This window comes from Rhyacophila brunnea, unplaced genomic scaffold, assembly GCF_057557595.1.
Source record: "Rhyacophila brunnea isolate RB1 unplaced genomic scaffold, BYU_Rbru_1.0 scaffold_17, whole genome shotgun sequence".
NCBI classification, from domain to species: domain Eukaryota; kingdom Metazoa; phylum Arthropoda; class Insecta; order Trichoptera; family Rhyacophilidae; genus Rhyacophila; species Rhyacophila brunnea.
This window is the reverse complement of record NW_028232827.1, coordinates 37,915,450-37,933,242: the sequence shown is the minus strand read 5'-3', so window position 1 is coordinate 37,933,242 and position 17,793 is coordinate 37,915,450. Positions and strand designations below refer to the sequence as shown.

The window sequence follows — 17,793 nt, the reverse complement described above, 5'->3', positions numbered from 1 at the left end:
TATATTAAAACAAACAAAAATCTGTTTACTGAGTTCTTGATTAGTTTGCTAATGCACTTTCAACATTATTTTATTAAGAGCAAAAAAAAGGTTGGATTGACTACTATTGAAATTGATTGTGCTAATAAACAAGCACATTCGTCAAAAAATAATGTAATATAAGTAGTAAAACCTTGTTTATTATTTTTTCATTTTTGTATTCTTAAGTGGGTACATTGTTTACTATTTAAAAAGGTGTCTGTACTATTTAATGAAATAAGGGGGGGGGGGCGAGGCGCCTAGATTAGATTTTTTAAAAGGGATCTGTTGTAACATAAAGTTTCGAAACCACTGACTTAACATTTGAATTTTGTCTAAAAAAACAAGACGTTCATTACCCCACGTATAATTTTTTGAAAATGCAGAAAATTATTGGTCATTCAACGCGTACTATATTTTTTGCCGAAATACTATAATTTTGAAGTCAGTGTACTATAATTCCACTTTCAAAATATGGCAACACTGGCTGAAGTGCTGAAGAACACTGTTGTCAGTTTGTGGCTATCTCTGGTTTGTGGGTTCAGCGAAACTGCATTCAGAATAATTATTATTATAATTAGGAGTACATTAGTCCAAGCAATTAACTTCGAAAGTGGTAAGTTTTGATTTAACCGATCCCTGTTTTTGTTATAAAAAATGAAATGGTTAACTGTTCTTGTAAATGGGTTTCACGATTTTCACTTATTGGCAGACATTGCAAAAGGCATGCTGTTTTAAGTCTTGAGACATTATGCAGTAAGTACCTACCAATTATTATAGTTTTGCCGTTGATTGCACTGAAAAGACCTCTTATATTATTATGACTGCTGCAGTGGAGGTCGGTACCTCCTTCGAAAGTTTAGTGGTCACCATGTGCCACTTGTCAATTTACAGTTAATAAGATCTGAAATAAACGGCATGTCGAGTAATTCTGGAGCTAAACATGGAAAATAATCAAACCCATGTGGTTCCTTCTGCAAAACGCAAAATGTATATTATTATCTAACCAAATTCCCACCGGCTTGTCATTAAACTAATGTCAAAAATAAACTGAGCGATGAATTCGACCGCAGTAGTCGCCACAAACAGGTGTGGTGGATGATTGAAAAAAAACTCAATCTGCAATGACTGCATGTTTTCACTATTGTTAATTTAAAGGCCATTTCACACGTGCAGGTAACACATTACAGGTTATCAGCCAACGACTACTTCTTAAATTTACAAACTAAAAGTGACAGGCAAAACGTGGCTAATCTGAGCGTCAGAACACAAAACTGACTTATCACGTATGACCTCCACTTGCTTTCCAAGCACCTCCTCCTATAGTTGATAAAACGTTCGTGTAGACGGGCTAATAATTATTATAAACCAATGTTTCTGTTTAATGGCGTGTCGGTAGCAGGTGATCTGTGGTGTTTCACCTGCCCGTGTAAAATGTCCCTAATTATTTCAAAATGTATGATTTTGTGGACTGTCTTATGTTTCGTTACAAATTTAAATTGTGTATTATATGCTCTTACTAGAGATGGGAAAACTGGTCGATTTTGAAGACTAAGTATACTTACTACCAGTATAAAAAATACTTAGTATAGAAACTTGTTGGAAAACTATATAGAGCGTTTGGCGTGCGTATGCGACAAAAGTTTCATACTCAACTGAAACTAAAACCAACTCCATATTAGTATTTGAAATATGTATCGGCTTCAATAGAAAAATACAAACGTCCCATTTACCTATTATAAAATTTTAAACACATTTAAAATTTATGAGTTGTTTTTCTGTTAGGTTACAATATTCTTGTTAACAAAAATGAATAACAGTGTTTTTTTTTAAATTTTAAACATGTTTTGAGCGGTCATATAACAAGCCTAAGCCTGTGCGTCATCTCACCACTGTGCTGCGACACAAAATTTATGACATATTATTCATACATTCGAACGCAATAGACTAATAAATTAAATATACCTATATTCAAGTGCTTTCTCGTTCGCGTGCATTTAATGTCAAAAGTGTTGAAAGTCTACCAACTGGCGAATGCACAGAACAGCGACTTGCGATGATATCATCACAAGTTTTTTGGAATAAGTTTATTGGGCCACACATACTGAGTATGGGTAGTTACATCCGAAACTTGAGTACACAAACTGGTGACAGTATTTCCAACTCACCTCTAGCTCTTATCACAAAGTGCACGTTGACATTCCAAAAGTTTGTGATAAACCATTGGTACGGTACGGTACGCTACGCCAATTTGCTTCATCATAGGATGTGGTGGTGGTGTATACCGGAATCCATCCAGCCACGGTAGTAGTTTGTGGGAAAAAACATTCACTAAATCCATTAGAATTCCTAGTATTATATATAGTATAGTGGTTTGTAAAGATGCAGTACCTACTTCATGTTATATTTTTTGTGCTCGAGGTCTTTTGAGACCAACAACGATATAGATTATCGTATCTATGTCATTTTATGTAATAATTTTTTATTTTTTAGGAAATGCAGTGCATTATATTGATAATTACCAATGATAATGATGAAGTAAATGAGAGTGTTATGAAATCGGGAACATTCCTGAAGAAGGCACTTGGAGAGACATTTCAACGAGCAACAATTAAGACTCAATGTGTATCTGGAGATAAAGAAGCTGTTCAAAAAGCTTTAATTATTTATTCGGACACTTTGATGGTCAACTTGATAATAACCGTAGGTAATATGGGTGTCTCAAACATCGTTCTCAGTGAAATAGAAGATATGCCATCCACTTTGTCCATGAAATGCTTGGACATTATTTCGTCTGATGTGCGTTGTTTGTTTCACTATGGAATTCGAGCTTCCACACTCATCATCAACTTTCCAGGCAGCGTTGATGACGTATCGAAGTTGTATGATGCCTGCAAAACATTGTTACCTCAATCACTGAACATGTTGTCGAAATCTGTTGAAGTGGCTGGAGATGATCACAAAAGTACATCTGATCAAAAGAGTAACTCCTCCGATAGTAAGGTTGATGTTAAAAAAATTTTAAAAAGCCAAACATTTCCGAACTTGTTCAACCTTGATGAAGCATTGTGGATTATTTTTAAATCATCGTCCGATTACAACCGTCAGTTGGAACATTGCTCTTTTGAAAATATCATGGGGAGAGTTGTAGCTCATGATATAAACGCCTCCCACCATTTTGGTGTATCTGGGATGATATCTGCAGTGTATGGACTTGCTTACAATTACAAGGCGGGTAATGAAGACAAAAGTATTTGTGGCAAATATACTATACTGTTTCCTGATACAATGGAGACCGATCCCAATGTGGGTATTACTACAGGATGTGCGAGAGTCGATATTGGTGACATACTTCCTCTTGGTGCTGATAGCGTTGTACAGGTAGATATTTTTGACTTTTCTTTTTGAAGTGGAACTTTTATATATTAAGTAAATCGCTTGGTACATGCATCATTCCAGGTAGAGTGAAACCTCTGGTTGTCAAAAGTTGTCATGATTGATGATGTAATGGTTAGCACTTATTTAATTATCTTGGTTTACTTGATAAATGAAATAAAAGAAATGAAAGCTTTATGCAGCAGTCGGTCTTGAACACAAGACCTGATTACCAAGCATGCATGCTATTTCAGTCATAGGGAGAAATACAATTTTTATGTAGAAGTATTACTGCAGATCAGGGGTGGCCAACCTGTTGCATACCATGAGCCAATTTTCTTCACAGACGGCTTGAGCACCTTTTCTACCTTCTTACGCTCACGGTTGGGGTTGGAAAATAGGGATAAGATCTGCTTCGCATAGGGGAGGAAAAGGAATAACTCAATCATGCAATTAAATTAAATAATTTATGCCAGTTCAAAAAACACACGTTTATTGGAGCACCAATCTACAATATTCAAAAATGATCTCTTGGACGAGAGGGTGATCGCTTTCGTGGACCCCGCTGATGGTGCTACAGCTGCCGAAGAGTCTCGTTTGGTGAAGATAACTCTGGACCACAGTAAGGTTGTTGGCTGTGATGAAAGAGAGAGAGAGAGAGCTCTGAGCGGGATGGAGCACTGAGAGCTTATGAGCGCTTGGATTTAGCTATTCTTTCAATGTTTGGTGTTAAGTTTGTTACTGAGAGCAGCAGAGAATTCTTCAAATTTGAATGAGTTATTCGCAACCTTGTTTTGCTTTTAATCGATTTCATGGATGAAAATGCTTGTTCACATCTGTATGACGATCCAAAGCGACATATTATATTATAACTTTTTGAAAATTTTCTTTGCTCTGGGAAATGTTCACAGGGCAATGAACGCCAGAAATTAATTATGTCAGAAGCATTTCGATCCGGAAAAATCTCATCGAATTTCATTTTCAATAATGAATTCGTTTTTAAATCAATCAGTTCCATTTGCATGTTACTAGGCATCTGCATTAAATTTTGTTCACTTAGTGAAAATTTGTTTATAAATGAGCATGCAGTTTTCTTCTTTAGCAAAATCATGAAAACGACTTTCAAATCACCCTTGCAATATCTTGATTTTTTCGATATATTTGGTCAAATTGCTATTATCCGCAGCACATTCATTCTGCTCTTTCAAGTGTGGAAATTGACTCAAATCCTCATTTTCTAACTGAGCAGTTTTAATTTCATTTTATTCCTACAATTAATTGTAAACTGTCAAGAACGAACTGATGAGTAAGAAGGCTGTATGACTTGAAGACATATGAAGATGGATTTAATTACGGTGCCTACTTCAAAAGAATAAGTATGCGCAAAGATGCAATGCGCCATTTGTAATCATCCAATGCGCCACGGTTTGGCTACCCCTGCTGTAGATGAAAACCCGATTGAATGTAAAAGATGTCATTATAAATTTGGTATTTTTATAATAAATCAATCAGCCCAAAGATCAGAGATACATGAACTTTTGCTAACCATTTATTGGATGAAAATTACATTTATTACATACATTTGACATTGAAAAAGGTGCAGAATTATTTCGTAGTAATAAAATCATTTTATCAGGAAACAGAGATAAATAGAGCACAGTTGCAGAGCCTACCAATCTTTACAATCAGTTGACCGTCCCTAATAGCCCATAGCTTTATCCAACCTGAGAGTTAACATATGAAACTATAATTTTATGTATAGGTAGGTAGTGGAGAAAAAAAAACAAACCAAAACAAAAAGAAAAGTGAAAAAAATAACATAAACCTGTAACTATGGCAAGCTAATTATTATGAACAGAGAACAAAAGTGTCTTAATAATATATTGACTTTTGTATTGTCCATCCATATCATTTCAATTGATTTATTTTATCCTAAATACTATAGATATAGTGCAGCATCTCCCAAGTTTTTTTTATTTCTTTTTTACCATGTCCGATCCAAAGAAGATCAGAATGGGCCTCTGTGGGTGGAGGATTCTATTAACAGATTTTTGTTTTTACGAGAAATGGATGTTAGCCAGCCTGTTCAACCTATGTGATCCATACTCTGACTTCGAACATATACATATTGAAAAACAATATGTGTATTTTCCAGACCCAGGATTTGAAACTGCCACACAATAATATAAGCCAACGCGTTAACCGCTCGGCCATCGTGGACCAATTTAGTCATACAATAAAAATTATATGATTTTTCTCTTAATGAACTGATGATAATGGACATATCATATTCTTTATTTATTATCATTCAGTAAGAATAATAAAAAAATGTTCTGCGGCGCTATTTTATTACGCGTACATTATCATTTCAATGTATGTAGTTGCGTGACATGTGGTATGTATTTGATTTTTGATTTCATTATAGACCCTAGGGTTCCGCTGAATATCAGTTCGGAAACACTGGTGTAGAACATCACAATGCCGTTAGCAATTGGTAAGGGGCCCGCCAAAGATCCTAGCTTGGGGGCCTGTATCAGGATGTGGGGGCCATTCCTAAGATTCATTAAAATAAAATAAAGATTTAGTAAACCAATAAGGAGTCTAAACATTTTAAAACAAAAGATATTGGTGAAATTATATCTTGAAAGTTGTTGGTAATGTCTAATAATTATTGTTTTCTTGACAGGAATCCAGTGACATAGATGTATTCCCGGAACAAATAGAGTTTTCTGTACAACCATCCCCTGGAATGAATGTATACTCGGATTCCAAGAAAAATGATGTTATCATATCCAAAGGCAGTTTGATTGGCCCACTCGAAAAAGCTTTACTAACCAATGGAGATAAAGTTTTTCCTGTATATTCAAGACCTAAGATCACACTCATTTCAATGGAAGATACAGATAATCATTCAAATTTTCTGTTGAATTCTGCATCTAACAGGACAATAATTCAAAGTTATCTAAGGTATGTTAATTATAATGTGCTTATATTATATACCGGGCACCGTCCCCCTGGCCACTTTATGTCCTCTACCATGTCCCCCGCCTGAGACCCTATCTTCCCTTCACTATAGGCGCAAAATGACAATGTGTAATAATACAATTGTTAAGTTATCTCGAAAAGTTCCATCTGGAAACAGTGCACGTTGAATTTCGTCCGTACACTGGCAGAAAGCTGTAAGTCAAAAATCCTTGTTTTGAGAAAATCGACTTTTTCTAAAATCAAGAAGTTTGGAGCTATCTATTTTTTCACCTAAATCATTATTCATTAAACCAACCACTCTATCAAATGCATTAATCATTTAAGAAGTCGATTCAAGCGTAAGAAAGTATTTTTTGTAATAATTATTATTGGTTTTTTGAATTTATAAATAAAATGGTGACTTATTGTTTTCTATCAGTACACCTTTGGAGTGAATGGAGTGGCAATAGGCAAAATGTTATAGTTGGCTAGTAATTAATATACAGGACTCCTAATTATTATAGAATTGGATTTTTTACTTGCAATTTTATATGAATTAGATATTTACACACAAATAGAGATACTTCTGTTTGACATTATTATAAAATAATTACAAGATAAAAAAACTTTTTAAATACATTATTAAATTTTCTGTTGAATCATATGAACTTGACTTGACTAGCTTAAACGATCAAAAAAATTTGTACTTGATAGAAATAATACTGAAATGTTATATTGATTTCCATAGTAACGCACATATATATCTATTAATAATTTAGTTGCTAGGACCCCAGACCCCTCTAGCAACCAATAATGGTGTCGAAATAACTTTTCATACCAAACAGAATTAACTGAAAATGAATTCAATTCTACTTAAAGATGGCTAAAAGTGTTAAAAAAATGCATTGGCATCGTGCTCTGATATATTCTAAAAGTTTCAAATGTCTAGCTAGTCAGGAAGTTAGTTAACAATCGATTGCAAGATTTGTACCGGACAAATAAGAATACGAGCTAAGAAAAACGTTGTAAAATGGAAATTACATAGTATTTTGTTTATTAATTTATTTCCACAAATATTGAAACAAGAGTAAAGTAGGTACCTACCTACCTATAATCTATGTTATAAAAAAAACAAAAGTAATAGTTAATTATGTTAGCCACGTTTAATTTTACACAAATTGAGATAAATTACATTAATGTTATTCCTCTTCCACATCAGAATCAAATTCCTATGGCTCAGGTAATGCCGTCCTATCCAATCAACCATACCACGGATGTAGTTCTAGAGGTATATAATATTATTACGATATATGGTCAACAAATCAACTGTTAAAATCGATGAGTAGAATGCGCAGGTGACATATGTAGTTTAGTTAAGTTGGTACGAATAGCCGAGCAGTGGCAAGAATGTGTACAGCCAAAAAGATATAAGTCACGTTGACGTTTTTGTGCACCTATAGAAATATTAAATCTCTATAGCCATAAAACTTTAAAGTTACTTATAGCTATTTTCCAGTAAGAAATGCGAACATCATTGACTTAATTCGTATTGACATCTTTAAATTACGAAAAAAATTAATGGAATATGAATGAGCTTGTTTTTCTAGACGATAGAGTAAAATCTATCAAGTTGCATTAAGTCAAAACACCTAAATTTTGACTTAACATTTTCTGCCAGTATAATGACGATTTGTTTGTGTATTTCAGTTAGCTTTAAATTTGAAATAAAATTTTATTTGAAAAATGTTGAGTGGAGAACCCATTGTGGCTGGGGAACTACAAGCTCCAAATGGTCAATTGTATCATTCAAGGTTTGGGGAATAAATTATATTTTGAATGCCTCTATTTTGAAAATAATAAAATTGTTTTCGGTGAGGATGCACAAACATGTACTTACCTTATTTAAAAAGAAGATCTATTTAGCGTTGTTGCTGCTTAGCAAATACCTCTACAACTTTCTGAAAAATACATGGAACCATACAAATTAACTCATTTAGTGCTAAGTGATCGTCCGTAGTCATTTGGCGGGCGCGGCGCGGCGGCGTCTTGCGAAACTCAAACGTATAACCGTGTGTATTATGCCCCAAAAAACACACTGTCTACGAACATTTTATACACGGTTATACGTTTGAGTTTCGCAAGACGCCGCCCCCGCGCGACCGCTACGTTCTTGCACTAACACCGTGACTGGCGCGTTTGAAGTAATTGGCCATTAGATATAATTAACGGATTATGTGGTAATTTAAAGGTCAGCAGCGATTGTGCTTTCAAAATTGACTGCTCTGTGTAAATGATTACATTATTGATTTAAACAGTTGTAAAACAGTAAGCTGTCATTTAGTGGCCATATGGCTGTCAGTTGTAAAAAAGGGCACAACAATAATTAATGTTTAGCTTCGTCATGTGTACTTTCCGGGTCTTTTTGGATGTTACAGTATTGAAAATCCTTTATAACTACTTAGTTAGAAGCCAAGCCGGCTTGAGAGTTGGTCGATTGTTTGGGATCAGTTTAAATACGACCTTATGGTGGAGTGAGTTCAAAAGAAATTTTTGAGACTTCTTTACTTGAACAATTATTATTGTGCTGTTATTGTGCTGTGATTGTGACAATTTTGTAATACTTAACGTACATATAAATTAATGTTCTGCAAGTGTTTAAAAAGCAAAGTTTATACAATTGCTTTTTCATTTCTATAATAATTGTTTGTGTTATTTCAGTGTAAATAATTGTGCTCTTACTTAGGAAATCCAATCCCGAGCCAAATTTTTGATCCCGAGATTTCGGGATTACAATTTGACGATCCCGGGATCCTATATGTAATTATCTTCTTTAACAATTTAGTACACCTTATGAATAGTTGCCATTATGATTACAAAACTGCACTTTGTAGAATAACTATTATAAATATATGACAATTTTTGATCGTGTCCGATCCTAATAAGATCATACGGGCCCCCACAAAGTGGAAGTTTGTATTTACGAGTTGTATTGACAATTTTTTGTTTTAACGAGAAATGGATGTCAGTTACTTGCTCAACCTATTAGGTCTATACTCCAGATTTTTGACCATTTTGGTCAAGCAATCTTCACACAAGTGACAAATCTCCAAAGTTCGCCCCAAAGCACAAATCATCCCCCATTTTAAATACCCATTACAGAAAACAATCAGGCACTCCAAGTTCATCCAATTTGAATGACTAGCGACAATCGAGTGACTTTTATAATGATTTGGTATTTTTAAAATAAATTATCATTTTTGCTTCAGGCATATGGCCCTCCCTCGCAGAATGGAAGTTAAATTGAAAAACCTTTTACGAAATATAGTTATTGGCCGATCTATTGGGTCCAATCTTCGTCGAAATAATAAAATGTATATTTTATACTACAACGCTCTAAATCAGTGATCCGAAACCTTTTCTCACCCACGGTACACTAAAGGTCTTACCAGAATTCCGCGGCACACCACACGTAAAACAATTTATACCCCAAAACATGGACCCAGCCCAGAATCTTCGGCGCCCCCCCCTACCTATCGCTAATGTTAAAGATAGTGTGATACTTTAAAATAAAGTTTTTCAAATGGTGTTCGAGGTAAAATTAATCGTAGATATTGATTCCATGTTTAGTGATTTTTTGTATTTATTAATACAGGAGGACCTCGACTTTCGCACATAATTGGTTCCTGAAAAGGTGTGCGAATGTTGAATGTTCGAAAGTAGAGGGAAGTAAAAAAAAAATTAAATAGTGTGTATTTTGAAATATTATAAGATGTTTAAGAGACATGTTTAAGTGGGGTTTGCGGGTGTTTTTTTTGGGCCCTTAAAAAGTTCTTCTTTATTTTAAATAAAATATTTTAAATGGTAAATCATTAAATTTACAATATTGCTTAACTGCTGGCATGAAATGTAAAGTGAACCAATCTTTTAATATTAACGCAGTAAACCCAGGCTTTCTTATTTGGTTACTGGAAGCAATTCTTTATCCTTCCCTTTCAATGCTTTGGGATTTTCTGGTTGATAAATTAACATTGGCATCAATTTTAAATCACCAGCCAAGTTTCCACCAAGAAGCAATGTCAATCGGTATTTAGAAGGTTTATGCCCATGGGCAACTGATTCTTCCTTAGTTAAGAATGTACAACTAGGCATTTTTTCTAAAATAAACCTGTGTCATTTACATTAAATATTTGGCTAGATGAATATTCTCCATCGTCAATAATTTTGGATAATGAGGAAATAAATTCTTTTGCAGCATCTTTATCCGCATCAGCCGATTCTCCAGTGAATTTAATATAAACCAACCGTTACTTGCTTGAAAAATCGTGTTAGAATCTTCTTTTAATCTAGCCTTCCAATCTTTGTGCAAACTAAGAGCCTTCGCTTGAATAATTGAAATATTCAGAGGGACATCTTTTTGATGTTGGTCGTCGATCCATGATGACAAATATTTTTCCATTTCATCCATAACTATGCCGTGTCTTTTGGAAACAACCTTTAAAGATATATTTCCACAATTTTGAACATATTCCTTAATTTTATTTTTACTTTTCAAAATTGAACATATCGTAGTAGATCTGTTTGTATCATACGAACGTCCGATTGAAGCAAAAGATTCACCGCAATCAGAACGTCATGTGAAGTTTATAAATCCTTGATTTCTCTCCGTTCGTATCAACACTGCAGTTTTTCCGTTTCTCACTCATGTTTATAAATTTTTAGGGTAAAATATTTCAAATGAATAAAATTAGCAAAACGCACAACATGACACGCCCGCACGCGCTCCTGCGCAAGAATAAACCTATCCTAGCTAGCTCACAAGAAAAGTGATGGGTGCGAGCAGGATGCAAGTGACGCAAGAAATGCACTTGCTTGTGAGCGAGCGAGAAGGGGATATCTTAACCCCACGGCCAGCGCGACGTTTGAAAAAAAACGATTTTTTTTGAAATGTGCGAAATAGCGAATTGTGCGAAAGTCGAACGTTCGTAAGTCGAGGTCCGCCTGTACATCTACTTGAATTATGGTTAGTTGTCGGGTATTGACAAAATAATAATAAATTGTATCCCACAATTATTGTATGTGTTAAAATAATAATGCCAGCGAAGGAAATCAGCACCGCAGGCGACTTTTTTCTATTAGAGCAAAATTGTAATTTGTGTTTATCTCAATTATCTGCTTAACCTGCCACGCCGCTCCCCTGAGCTAAATAATTCAATATACATAACACACAACGAAGAACCAAATGTACATATTCTCATGTATTGTATTATCAATAAAATAACTAATTAATATGATACCTGAGCTTGTTTCAATGATCATACGTTTGCGATTCGCAAGACGACGCCGCGCCCGCCAAACCACTACGACTGAGCACTTAATGTGCCTTACCTTCTCCATAACATAAGTTATGGTAAGTAATAAGGTCAATCGTTCAATGAACCAAGCAAATGCGCAATCAGAACCTATTAAGTCTTGATACTTGACACTGGGTAAGAGAACTAACAACGCATTCATTATTTTGTTATTCGTTAAGTAATATGGAAAACTAAAAATACATCAACATCGAGGAAAACCGACAAGCGAAGCTGGGTACAAACATTAAAGTAGATCATAAATTCGAACAAAATTTAATGGAAAAAAATTCATGACAAATTATTTTTTAGTTTCACCGAAGTATATATTAGTATTTCATATTATTTCAAAATATTCTTCTTTTGTTTCAGGGAACTGAACATAATTTACAGCGACGGGGGCTTGGTGAAATCTGAACCTAATCTTATGAAAGCAGCTATGGAGAAAGCGTTTAAGAGAAGTGACATAATTGTTGTTACCGCCGCCGCCAAAAACTTACCACATCCCTACGACCAAATTTTAAAATATGTCCTGACTGAAGACTTCCAGGCTACAATTCATTTTAGCAAATTATTGTTTATCCCTAACGGAATGACCATTTTTGCCACGTGTTTTGTTGATCAAAGAATAAAGTATATATTTTGTCTCCCCGAGAGATTCGTCGATACATTGGTGGTGTACAAACTGATTGTTTTACCATCGTTGTACTACTTCATGGGGATTGAAGACAATAGATGGAATAAGAATTTGGATCGCCCACACGACAATTTTCATACTGCTGTATCTGAAGCTATAGAAGCGGTAAAGGTCCTTGCACAAGGAACAGTTATATAATTAACCATTTGCGCTGCTGTGTGCTTGCAACAAAAATGCCAATTGATTTGATGTTCACAGATTACAAAAGGTATTTTATCACTGGACCTTTCTACCTGTTTTAATAATTTGTGAGTTTAAGAGAGGGCACAAGAGGAACCAGTTCAACTAAAAAAAAAATCAGTTTAAAATAATAAAATATTAAGTTAATTAATATGATAAAGTAAAAATTTATATTTTTCTACAGTAAAATAATTCTGGTAAATTACCAAAACTTAAATATGTGATTTACAAAATGCACATTTTTAACAAAAAGTTCAGAGAACAAACTAGTTAACTAACTTAAATCACCACCATTTTCGTTTGCATTGCTGGTAATGTAGGTACAAGCTTCTTTCGGTACTGCTCTTTGCAGTAATGAATTACATTCACATCAATTATTATAAGGCAAATATCTGTCTCATCGCAGGGGCATTTTTGTTTCCCAGTCTATCCATATATAGGATGTCCACTCATGAATGAATATTATGGCCACTTTGATTTGTCTAAAAATATTGTTATTGGCCCCACATTTTAAATGTTTCACAATAACATATTCAATTTAATTTTTGTTTGTTTTTGTCCCTTGTGATGCCCCTGATTGACCCAGGACACATCACCCAAATTAGTCCAAACGCTCTATGACTGGGCCTGTAAACATCCACATTATATCAGACCCCCGACCCATTAAGGTGATATCATATATGGGAGACCTTAATCATCAAATATAAAGACGTAGTTACAATACTAAATACTAGTCTTCCTGAAAAATAATTAGAAAAAATAATTGTATGCAGTGTAACCTCATTTATAATCATAATTTATGAATTTGCTGTCATTTGAATGTATTGCTAATTTTTTTTAACTATTGTTATTGTAACTTTTTTGCATATTACTTTTACCCATTTCCACACTCACCAGCGCTCTTCTTGATTGATTTAGAAGAGCGCTGATGAGTGGGTATTAAAGGCCAATAGTTACAATTTGTCACAATTAGTATGTCACCTTGTAGCATAGGGGATAATGCATGGGCGGGGCGTAAACCCAGGAGATGCAGGGTTCGATTCCCTTTACTATTACTTTTTTCAAAAAGATTTTTTCTATTGGTTTTTAGAAGAGCGCTGATGAGTGGGTATTAAAAAAGCCAATAGTTAAGGCCGTATATCAGTTGAGGCACGGTCTAAAAAGATCGTTGCTAGGCGATGCGCGGATTGCGGGTCGCGGATTGCGGGTCGCGGGTGCAAATGACGCCTGTCAAACAAAATATTATTTGTCATATAAATCCAACATACGTCCATTTTATGTTCTGTTTATTTTTCTATCAGTAACAATAATAATATATTCATTGACATGTTTTCTTTTTAAAGTAAATCGCTAACGTTTTTAGTCATCTTTACACGATTTAAGAATTAATTGGCCCGTCGCCATCACGAAGCAAAGTGACGTGTTTCTAGCTCGACGTTCTCTCACTGAATGCGAGCGAGTCCAAAATTTCGTCGCGCCTACAGTTGAAAATTATTTGCCGTTTCACTGATGCGTCACCTTAAAATTTGTCGCAATTAGTATGTCACCTTGTAGCATAGAGTAGTGGTCGGCAAACTCATTGGTCAACAGAGCCAAATATCAACAATACAACGATTGAGATTTCTTTTGAGAGCCAAATTTCTTAAACTTAAATTATAAAGGTTAGGTACAAAACTATAGGTACACTGAATGAAACTTGATATCATACTTGATCTTATTTATTGATAAAAATTAAATTATAAATAATATCCATAAAACTAAATCATGACAAACACTTAATATCCATCTCTTTGAAAAGTTTGGGTAAGTCAGGTTTGTATGTTGTTGTTTTTAATGTTAGGCACGATTCCAGGTTCTCATCAATAAGACGACTACTCAATTTACTCTTGATAAGGTCAATGTTTGAAAAAGATTGTTAGCAAGAATATACTGGAAAGGGAAAGAACAGCAAACGCTAGTTTTTTCAACCGATTATGAGTCAGGAATATTATTTTTGTGTTAGAAAAAGTGTTAAAAATCATCATGTCTTCCTTGTCAGCACAGAAACGTTCAAATTTAGAGCTCCATAAGTCTTTAATTTTTAAATCCAGCAATTGCATTTCAAAGTTGGCAATGTCAAAATTAAAGGGAGAAAAAATTAATTCTGTTATTGCAGAATTAAGAGGTTTTATTTAAGTTTGCTGTTTCTGAATTCCTAAAACCTGTTGAGAAAATTTGTTTTCAAATGAAATAACTTCTTCTAACATCGAAAAAAATGTGTTTCCTTCCTCCCGCAGTATACGATTAAGCTGATTTAGATGAGACCATAGATGTTATAAATATAGAGATAGGCAATGAAGCGGGTTACTCATGCAACCAAATGAAGCATGTCGACGACAGCCGACAACTTACGAGAAAAAGCGACGCGATAAAAAAAATGCAGGGCATCACTGAGGATTTACGTTGGCCCTTTGACCGTAGTACCTTACGTAGTTACTACGTACTCATATAATATAATAATGTTCATCGAAGGAAGGTTTAAAATAACAACACTGTTAGGATTTTAGTATAATTATATTTGAAAGTTGGGAATTTATGAAAAGATAGGTAGGATATTTAGGTACTTACTATATATGTCTTTCAAAAGTAATACAAGTAATAAAGTGATTATAATAATAGCAATAAAGTAATTAAAGTAAATAAAATTATAAAAGGATAATATATGTCATATTATATTAATCAAAAATAAAGTTTACATAAAGATATAGAAAACACATTAATTCTTGCAAATATCCCATCACTGTAATTAATTCAGCCTTAATTAAGTTTAACTTACATATTTGTAATTAGTTCGGGTTTAATTAAGTTATACTACAATATTATATATATTTACAATATATATAATATATAAAAAACTTTCCAAAATTTCTGTTATTAATTAATAAGAAAATTTTGAATTAATAACAACTAATCATTTAAAAATAAGAAACAAAGATCACATTATCACATATCACAAAACGTTTACCTAGGGATTGCAATACCGAATGAAAATATCAATGCCGGTTTTTCGGTGTTTCTTATTGAATACCGGTATTCATTGAAACATAAAAAAGTACTTATCAGTAAAAATATAACTATCAAAATCTCTTTAAAACATTATTTTATAGTAAAAACCTACTTACCTACATGTATTATATTGACATTTAAAATTGATCATAAATATTGTAGAATTGGTGATTTATACAAATAATTTGAATAAATTGATAATTTTAACTAAAACTATCAAAAAGGCTAGTTCAGTAAGATGTGCAAATAAGTGGGTTTGCAGGAAATGCCTCTTCAATTCAACGCGTGTACAGTCATCAATAATTTTATTAAGTCTTGAAAGTGTTTCAATTGTTTTCTTAAATATTGTTTTCGGGGTGTTTCACAGATGTCCTGGGGAAGATTTTCATTTCTGGGTGATATGCCAATGTCATCATCTGTTTCTATGACATTCATGGATTGCTATAAACAATAAAAAACAACATTTAAAAAAAATATTGGCGGTGATGTTTTTCTGTATATATTATCTGAGGTGTTTTCAAGTTATGTATGTTAAATAAACAACTTATATTTACCACACATTCTGAGGACGATGATTCTGGAGAAATTGATGGGAATGCATTTTGTTGTAATACGTGCTGTCCTTTGTTTAAAATTTTAATAAATTTCCTGTCAAAATGCGCCGAACAAACGACGTGATGGTCCTTTGCCACGTACTATTTTTGACCAATTTAGCCGACGTTCCTAGTCGCGGGGAAACCTAAGGCAAACATAATATAAGTAGTACGTACATATCTATAGGTAGGTATATGGATTATAAATATCTGAACACAAACACGTCTCATAATCAATTAATATTGTAAACAAAATAAATAAATATATATCACGTTATTTACAATCTTAAAAAATCTTGTGTACTGGTATTCCACGAAGAATGAACAGTGAATAATATCAAAGTATCAACGCATACAATGATATAACAATGCTCAAATATACGATACAATCAAAATGTGTTTCTTATATTCAATCATAATATTAATAATCAATGCGTTCACTTAAATGCGGTCCTGAGCAATACAAACACGATTGCTGTGTCATGCGATGTAAACAGAGTAATTCGGAACGAATTTAACCACGCGTTAGCAGCCGAGATTATTTTAGATTATTATTTTAACATGTATAAAAGTAATTAAATATACTCACTTGTGAAACGTCACGGCTCCTAAGCGTTTATTCTTTTCATTGCTATCGTTTTTACAATTTAACACACTACACACAACCATTTTTACTGAATATTACCTAGCTCAGGTGAACCTTCCACGTTGATTTACCAATACAAACTGAGCGTCAATGTGACGCACGTTGAAGTGCTACCATAACTTGATTCCCAGCCTGCCTCACCATACTTTCATATAAGTTGCCGTCCCTAGGATGAGACGTAACATCTACCATGAAATAAAATTTTTGGATCAACTGATCGTCTGTTATTTCTGGATAGTGAACACCCTTCTCAAGGAGAAATGCTTTAATTTTAATTTCTGTTAATAAGGAAGCGAAACGTTTTAAAACGTTTCCTCTTGATAACCAACGTATCTTGTTATGCAGCAGAAGATCTGCGTACTCACTCTCCATTTCAACTAAAAAATCTTTAAATTGGCGATGATTAAGAGCTTTAGCTATAATGGAGTTGATAATCTTAATCACAAATTCCATAACTTTACAAAATGGAAAATGAAAATACATGGACGTATTAGACCCAATTAAACCATATTAAATGTACGTAAATGTTTGGAAACAATTTTTGATTAAACTTTCGAACAGTTTACAAAGTTCATTGTTCACAGAACTGATGTATGTGCATCTTTGTTTGAACTAGGATAAGAAATGAGTACAATGAATAATATTCATATATTATTTCTCTGCTGTTTTTTTGCAGACACAATTTAGTTACCTACATATGAGGCGTCTAATTACAAAAAGCGACAAGTCCACAATTCAATATTTTCGGGAAACAACGTTTTTATATTTCAAGCTTCAATTATTTGTATTAACATGAGATTAATTTTTCCGTTGTATTCTATGTCAAAATTAGAACTAAATGGCAATTTGTTTCAGCCGATAAACTCTTAAATGTAATAAATATAGGCAAAATAAAATTGAACGTAGCGCTATTTGTATCTCACTTTT

At 33.7% G+C, this 17,793-nt stretch overlaps 1 protein-coding gene across 1 annotated transcript; it reads left to right on the top strand.

Moving 5' to 3' along the window:
• Positions 1 to 497: 497 nt before the first annotated feature.
• Positions 498 to 12,689, top strand: LOC147074035 (gephyrin-like). The gene is made up of 4 exons (XM_085944258.1): positions 498 to 634; positions 2,512 to 3,399; positions 6,080 to 6,360; positions 12,078 to 12,689. The coding sequence occupies exons 2-4, from the start codon at positions 2,515 to 2,517 to the stop codon at positions 12,538 to 12,540; spliced, it is 1,629 nt and encodes a 542-aa protein (XP_085800384.1). The 5' UTR covers positions 498 to 634; positions 2,512 to 2,514; the 3' UTR covers positions 12,541 to 12,689.
• Positions 12,690 to 17,793: the final 5,104 nt, after the last annotated feature.